The sequence below is a fragment of the Syngnathus typhle genome, linkage group LG11, assembly GCF_033458585.1.
Source record: "Syngnathus typhle isolate RoL2023-S1 ecotype Sweden linkage group LG11, RoL_Styp_1.0, whole genome shotgun sequence".
Classification (NCBI taxonomy): Eukaryota; Metazoa; Chordata; class Actinopteri; order Syngnathiformes; family Syngnathidae; genus Syngnathus; species Syngnathus typhle.
The window spans coordinates 9926688-9935236 of record NC_083748.1 but is presented as its reverse complement, the minus strand read 5'-3'; the positions used below and the strand labels follow the sequence as shown (position 1 = coordinate 9935236).

At 40.8% G+C, this 8549-nt stretch overlaps 1 protein-coding gene across 2 annotated transcripts in view; it reads right to left on the bottom strand.

Moving 5' to 3' along the window:
• Positions 1-402: 402 nt before the first annotated feature.
• Positions 403-8549, bottom strand: part of kif21b (kinesin family member 21B) — a 38934-nt gene continuing 30787 nt past the window's right edge. For both annotated transcript variants that reach the window (XM_061291225.1, XM_061291227.1), the window contains 2 exons: positions 6001-6200; positions 403-4691 (listed from right to left, as the gene is read on the bottom strand). In XM_061291225.1, coding sequence (XP_061147209.1) covers positions 4643-4691; positions 6001-6200 — 249 coding nt within the window. In that variant the 3' untranslated portion in view covers positions 403-4642. The remainder of the gene's footprint in view (positions 4692-6000; positions 6201-8549) is intronic.

Here is an 8549-nt window from a genome sequence, read left to right as displayed (position 1 = left end):
CTGACAAATAAAAAAAATTAAAAAGGCCTTTGCGTTTACATAATAGTAACATATTGCACATGATTAAAATGTGCCACTCTGACATAGATTGGATTATTTTCAAGGAGATAGATGGTAAATTGCTTTTACCAGTTTTTTAATCATGTACAAACAATGAACACATTTGTACTAATTACATTCAAAAGATTTTCCCAGATGACATCCTGCTCCGGAGTGCTTTTGACCTCTGAAAATATGAAGTAATCTATTTTGGAATAAGGCTGTAATAAGAGATTGAAGACGTTCACTGTAGGCAATTCAGAGGTTGCCACGGCAATGAAATAAATGTCTCCTTTCATTCGCAGGTTATCTTATTACATATTACTGCTTGAACACAAAGCATTAAAAAACAACTGAAAGTGGTTCCGACAAAGTCGATCATGTTTTGTTAACTTATTTATTGTGTTCAGGGAACGCTGTATTTGTCATTAAATATTTACTTACATTATATACACTGAAACATGTTTGTACATGGCTTGGTTCTCATGCATATTTTCATACGTTTAAAAAAAAAAAAAAGACCTGTACACACATTTACACTCATTTGTAAGAATGAGTAGTCTGTGCAATTAAAAGGCACAAATGACCTTTGACCCTGCATTCATGTCACATCAAGTATTGATTTCACAGACATTGCAACGTATATTTGTACAAGAGATGTGTGACCGAGAGCTGGCGGCTAGCAGCAAAGAAGTAAGCAGCCCTCATGATTGTGCGCAAATACAATCCCGTACCGGGGGCCGGGGGCCCGGATGATGAAAAGACTTCTCAGCCGTTAATGAACCAGCAAGCTGAGATATCCGCAGACTTAAAACAGAATCCCAATTTGTAGGACGAAGCTTCAGCTACAAAGACATTGTGCTGGTATAAGGCCGTTGGCTGAGGCACAAGGCGCAAGTCGAGCTACGACTGAGCTTCTATTTCTTGATGGTGACGCAATGGGCGGGCTGGGTGCTAATTGCAGGCTAGCGAATGACTTTTAACTCATCGCTTGACAGTATTGCAGAGACCGATCAGGGGATCAATTGAAATCTGATGGCAAGTCATTCTTACTTCCATGTGTTTGGGAGTAAAATGTTCCTTCCACTATTTGTTTTCCAGAGCCTATCCTTAATGATACTGAGCTTTGGTAGAAAGTTCTTTTTTTTTTTTTTTTTTAAATCATAGCTGCATAGTGCCTCGAGCTGGTTGGAGGCTCAATTGTACCATTACGAATGGTAACAAATCTCTCATGAGATTTTTTACTGTTCGTCTGCAAACACCTTTCTATTTTTTTCTTTTTATCGTAATAAAATGAATCAAGGTGCCAGTGGAAGACTGGACTTGCATGAACAAAGGTCTGCATGCAGCTCTCTCTACATTTACAACACAGGCAGACATATAAGAGTCTTCCTATGTCATCACATTTGACGAATAGCAATAGAATTTGAGAATAATTGTCAAGTGTTTGTCTATGTGAAGCCCTTTGAGACTGCTTGTGATTTAGGGCCATACAAATAAACTTGACTTGACTTGACTAGAACCGTCTGCTGAAGATCTAAACGGGTGCGTTCTTTGCACTGTATTTGGAACACGCAGTCTAAGACTACGTTTCATACAGTACATTTGTGGATTATTCACAACAGTGGCCAGTGGCTACTAATTAAAAAAACAAACATTTAAGGCCTAACTTTCAGATTATGAAAGAGTATTAGTATTTTCAGTCTGAGATTGGCAGGCTCTGTATCACTACAAATAAGGCCGATAATAATCAAGGATTAACTTTAGACGTTACTTCAAGACTGGGTTTGATGAGCGGGGGGAAAATAACAAAGGTCATTTTAGTTACTATTTGAGGTTTTCCTCAACAGTCTTGCCTCGAATGAAATTACAAAAGTTAAAAGGACCTTTTTTTCCCCCTCAACTTTTTTCTCCTTACATGGCCAGTAATACTCTTTGAATATGAAAGTTATGGCACGACTATTTACACAACGTCAAGCGGTAAACTGTCGTTGGACAAACCTTTCTTTAGAACCAGGCACAAACTTTGAAGGGAATGATGGCCAGATTAAAAAATGATCTTGAAGGGAAGGAAAAGCGATGACTTTGAAATCTATCCAGTGTGATACGGTGGCGAATTGGATGCAGGTGTTAAGCACTGAGGCTGATCATTCCAAACTGCAATCTCCTTTCTCAGATGTGCAATCATTCAGTTAGTACCATGAACATTGCGTGTTTAGGTAGGGGGCCACTCACAGTGAGATCCTCTCCTCTCCAGGTATGACCTAGAAATATGAAAAATGGCAAATGGCTTTGATTGGCTAATTGGCACAGACTAAAATACAGTAACTAATGCTGGAAGCCAAATCCTATATAAATCCTCCACTGATTTACACAACAAATTGAAAAAAAAACTACTTTTAAGATTTTTACAGAAGAGCAAGACTACACAGAAAAGTGTATAGATAAAAACCAAAAATGAAAAGGTAGAAGTAGTATGAACAGGGAGATACGGTTAAGAGCACCCTTTTACACAAACAAGGCATTTTGAAGAAGAAGAAAAAAAATTTGACTCAAAACAATCACATCGAGTGATGACAAACTAAAATGATCCTTCAACCTGTACCTGAGTTGCTCCACATAGAAAATATATATATATAAACCAACAACACGCCTGGCAGTGACACAGGTCCACATACATTGGTAAAAACAAACAAATTGCTTTTGGAGTGTTTCAGCAGCGTGTGAAACTAGTTTGTACTGCAGTGTAACACAACCTTGCATCATTTCAAAGAATTTGTGTCATGTACAGGGTGCAGTAGCTTGGGCTGGGGGGGGATTTGGCTTATTTTGATTGCTTGAAGAATCATGTCCAAATTAGGTGTTCTGCAACAACAATAACAAAAAAGAAAATCCAGTGGACATTAATTCTGCAATCAGTGTCCGTAAGAAATGTGTTCCGACTCTTTAATGGAGCAACTGAAGTGTGGAGGGAGATTTCAGAATCCCTCTCAGTTGTGACCTGCTTTCCAGCAAAAAAGATCTCCTCCGCAGAGCAGCCGGGAGAAATGTGACAGCGCTAATCAAATTAGCTTCACACAGAATTTCACTTGCCGGGAAAAGGGGCAAAGCAGAAAGCAGATTTCCACCTCTGCTGTCAGAGGTGGAGATCTGCCATCCTCCTCGTTTTTTCAGATTAGCATTCTGTGTTACTCCTAATACGTGTGAACAGACAAAGTGTGATTTGGTTGGATTTGTTACATTTTGCACATGCCGTGAGTAGGCTGAATTGGTCGTTCTCTCCTTGGAAGAGCGACATCAAGTACAGCGGAACCTCTGGATTTGAACGCCCTAATTCCGAAGACTTTAATGTCAAACAAAGGTTCAATGCAATTTCTTGTAAGACGTTACAAGACGTCAGTAATTAATCACAGACTTTGGCTCAGAGGGTGTCAAAGGAATCGCTCAGAATGAGGGCTTGGCTTTTTCTTTGGCTTTTCTGTTGTGACAACTTCTGATCTTTATGGTATGGAAGACATTTTTCTTACGTTTCCCCATTTGCAAGTAACAATGAAGAAAAATGAGACGCCTTCATCATTACAGTTAAAGTGCTTGACAGATGTTTGGCAATCTATTGAGTTCAACCTAAGAGGTTCCACTGTGCTTGACTTCTGAGTCTGCCAAGGAGCACGTCCAGAGATCATTCAAGTCCAGAAATTTGCTTTTCCTGCACTACAGACTGTAACTTTATGATCGATGAGCTTAATTGGCATGATTGCACCCATGCCAGTTACTGGATATGTAAACAGACTGAGAGGGATTGTCGGGGGCTCTGGTGGGGGCTGGGACTAATCTGCGGTCGTCTGCAGGGGGTGTTTCGTATTTCTGCTGTCGTCTGGACTTTTCGCACAAGATAATGAAGTCTAGTGAGCTCCTCCAGGGGTAGTATCACCTCGCTTGTGCTACTGGATGTGTGCTTTTGTGTTTGCAAGGTCAGCACAAGACAGGCTGAGCCAACAGAGGGCACATTTGCAGACATAAAGAGCCGGAACAAGTCCAGCACCAGGTTTTTGTGCAAAGAGACCCATAAAGATTTTCTCGCCCACTTGGAAAGCACAGTCCAAAAACAAATGAGGTAGGGAAAATGAAAATGAAACACTACTTGTTGATCAGCACAGAAAGTCATTGACATAAATAATTAAGAGAAAGATCTGGGGCAGAAATTGAGATGTCTAGTTGTGTAACAGCTTGATAAACATGATGACTGATCTTAAAAAAGACAAAAATCTTCTTCCGGGAAACTCAAGGAGTTTACACAGATGTTCCGTTACGTATTCTGCTTTTCAATCTCCTCAAGAAACAGGGGAATGAGCACGGCACTCATCATTTTGTTACGATGAGAGAAATCGTGCTGCCAGCAGCGTCTGCAAGATGCATTGGCCTTGTCCGAGTGGCATCAAGACAGATGGCACTTTTAAAATTAAAACAAAAACATGAAAGGAACAATTGTTTATCTTGCCCTTCAGGGAAATGTTCCGTTTTTCACAGTGACAAATAAAAGTGGGATTGCCTCGGTGGTGGAAGTGAGGTCACAGATCACAACCGCCGCCCGTCAGTTGTGTTGTCACCTCTTTCTCCACACCTTTGACAGCCAGATCTTCACCGTCTTGTCACTGCAGAGAGGCACGGTGGAGGAGGGAGAGAGATGTGGGGTGTTTTCACAAAAGGGAGGGGAGGGGAGCAAAGGAAGTCAGGAAAACACAAGAGATAAATAACATCAGTGAGGTCTCCATAGAGACACACACACACACGTTTGCTTTTTTCCACTTTTCAAAAGCTATTTTCAAGCTGATAACTGAAAGTTGCTTGCATGCCAATGTCAATGTTGTCAATTGTCTTCATCACCCACTTTATGAAACTCATGTGAGCTTATGAGGCTGACTTCACAGTTGCCAAGTTTGGTTTTGTTAGAACAAACTAAAAACGCAATCATCTAAACTTGGAAGCTCAAAAGTTGCCCTAAAGTTATTTCTGTTACAACTATGAAACTTCACGGCTGTACTAGACAGTGTTATTTTAGTCCGTATTTTTCTGGTTATAAATTGGAATTTACTTTAAAGACAAAATGAGTTTGGTGTCTGTAGAAGAATGGTGATAATTCCAGATAATTGATGGGGAAAGATGGGCCGACAATAGTCATTAGTTTGGAGCGGAAAAGAATTCATGTGTGCCAGAGGGATGTTCAACCCTTTGCAGTTCATTGTTTTACTGCACGGATTGTATCACTTGTTTTCGATACAGCAGCAGAAACCTTTTTCATAATGACAGGATAGCAGAAATAGGCCAATGAAAATGAAGGTGACAGAAAAGTACTGGGGAAGGAAAAGGAAAGGATAAGAAAGTACCAGAGGAAGGAAGGAAGGAAGGTGCTAATCATGGGAGGCTGGTGGCTCGGCCCTTGATGGCGAGGACCCGGCGAGGAAGACACGGGGTCAAGCCGGGCACATAGTTCCATAATTTCACTCTGCAATCACTGGCGGTGCCATTTTGAGACAAACGCATTGTTGTCCAGTAGGATCATAGTGGCGGTAGAATGGAGAAGGATAATGAGGGAGGAAAACGGAAAGCAGAGGGGGAAAAGTCAGTCAAGATTATTCCGCATATGAGGAGGGGGGCATTTTTACAAAATGATCATCATTTTACCTCTAATCAACATTTAACAAACCACTCATTTAAGAAACTTCTTTCACATTGAGTTTGACACCAGAAAGACCAATGAAAATGTTCTCCTGATTTTTTTTTTTAAATCTCATTATTTCTCACTGGGAGATTTATCTGTCCAACCGTGCAGAGTAAGGGGGCACCCTTTGAACGTAAGCTTCAGTGGCATAAAATAGGTCCTTTCCCAACAGAGTTGATTAATTGCATACTGTGGTAGCCCCTGAGTGAGATTCATGGTAGTGCAGAAGCAACCCAAGTTACCTGGACGCAGTAAAAATCTGCTTGGAGTTGGTACATATGGCATTAATAGGGCTGTCGTGTGCTTTGACTTCTCCTATGGGAGTGAAGTTGTCGACGTTCCACACCTTCAGCATGCCGCCCCGACAGCCGCTGAGCAACAACGGCCTCGCCGGGACGTGAGCCAGGGCGCACACCCAGTCTTTGTGGGCGATGGGGATTTGCTGTTGAGTGAAGGGAGAGAGATGCTGAGTCAACAAAAGGGAAACTTTCTCAATTTAGCACCATTCAGTTAAGAAACATGAGCTGCCTTGTGTATGAGAAGTGACTCGCAATGACACAAACCTCAAAGTGGCTGGTGTTTAAAAAGAGAATTGCAGCAGCTAATAATTACGATACAAAGCTTGTTTATTTGTGCCCTGTTCAACCATGTTAGCGCTCAAGTGGCAAACTTTCTTGTTTCAAATACTCGACAAACGGGCACATTTTCTGCCTTTCAAAGTATGACAAAACAAAATCCTTGTTTTTTCCATGCAAAGAAAAGTGAAACAAAAAATGAAATACAATGAAAAAAACTAATATTCCACGCTACAAAGACAGCCTGTGATCTGTCGGTGTGTTTTTTCTTTCTCCATCCCTCTCTAGCTCTCTAATTTCCCTCATGCGTTCTTCTCTGCATGGTCTCACATATTGTTTGGAACAAACTACCACATGCTGACAAAAATACCTGGCAAATGGTATGAATGGAGATATAATACCTTCCCCGGGGAGCTTTTAAGTTAAACCCTAACCATGCCTGAGCTCAAAATGGAACTAGATACAAACAAATAAAATGCAGACTTGAAGGAAAATGGACTTTTATACATAATACAGTTGAGTCTCTATGGAGCTCTTGCCATTTCATAAAGCGTGAATGTAAGCAACGAATTAGGTTTTGTTGTTGGCTCATTTGTGCAAATGTGATTCTTTTTGAACTGTTGTGTATTCTGACCTTTGTGCTGACAATATAGTAGCAGGTTTTTTTTCTGCTCTGGCTTGAACGTTGTTGTTTTTTGCCACCACAAAAGGGTATCTCGGATAAAAGTGTATCGTATAACAGTAAAAACGTTAAAAAGTAAGCTTCAACGCTCCCACACAAAATATCGTGATAAACATATTTTTATACTTACTCCATGCCGATTGATTTTTAAAATGCTAATTTAAAACATTGCCCGTAAATTGCGGTGTATTTTTCTTAATGACAATGACGCATTGAGATGTGAAGTGTATTTCAAACTACTGCTTGCGGCATCGCGGGTCTTCAAGTGCACTCGATAAGCGGGAACTCATTATTGGGGTCAGCAAAGGTTTGTCAGTTGGAGATGGGATCTATAGGTCGGAAAAGGTTCAGTGGCTCTCTCTTAATACATAAATTAAAGAAAATATTAGAAGTGAAGTTGCGCCAAAATGGAGAACATTTTATGGAACATAAACGACGACCTAGTGTGAGGTCTTTGTCACAGTTGTTTTGCAATGGGCGGATCATACCTTTGAATCTTCGAGGTTAAAACAAATTTAATCATTGCTAATATTTAGAAGACGAAAAAACATTCTTTGGATTCTTCATGGAGCCATTAATTGCTTGGTCTGGTGGGTGCAATATTTGGTCTGACAACCTGACGGCACAGAAAACACCAGATGCTGTGATGGAATAAATAAAAGATGGTAAAGCCGCATTGCATGAACCCAGTGACCAACAGAAATTACACCGTGTATGTCCACAAGTGTTTTTGAGAGTTATATTTACACTTACACTGTGTAGATTAATTATAAACAAAGTGCTCCATTGCTTCCCGCGAGGTTGTGCACTGTACTTTTCCACACAAAGGTTGAGAACAAAACAGCTCCACGAGGAGGTAGCCGTAATATACAACAATATGATTTTATATCCCGTGCTTGCTTTTCGGATGCAACTTCATAATTAGACAAGAGGCTGTAAAATAGATTGTATTGGCTCTTTGGTAAATGAGGTAGAGGTGAGACGCCACGGACCGCAGCACCGACTCGGATTTAAATGAGTCTTTGAACAGCGCCTTATTTTCTTATTTAGTCTTCTGGGAGAAATTAGGGGGGAAATGATTGAAGATTGAAGCAAAAATAAAAAATAACTTGTGAAAAACTTGACAACGTGCTGCTTAATATGCAAATGAATGTGCATGCGAATGAAGTCTCACAAGGTGCAAGATGATGCATTTTTAACATAGGCAGGCGATACACAAGAGACAGCGCGGAAGGAAACACGCACGTACGCAAAACACACGCTTTCTTTCCCTCTGAATCTTGGGCCCTGATGTTGACACACTTTCCTGCCACTTGACACACAAGCACCAAAGAGTGAATACCGTGTATAAATGAGGAAAAGAAAGAAGCGCTGCGGTGACAGGCAGCTGAATGACACTCCTCACATAACACATGAAAAGAAATATACACCGCCTTCCTGTAATGAGAACTGAAAAGTGTTGATGGAATTGCGTGAGGCCCGAATTTGACACAAATGCGCCTGACGGGCACATCCGCATTGTCGGAATGACAGG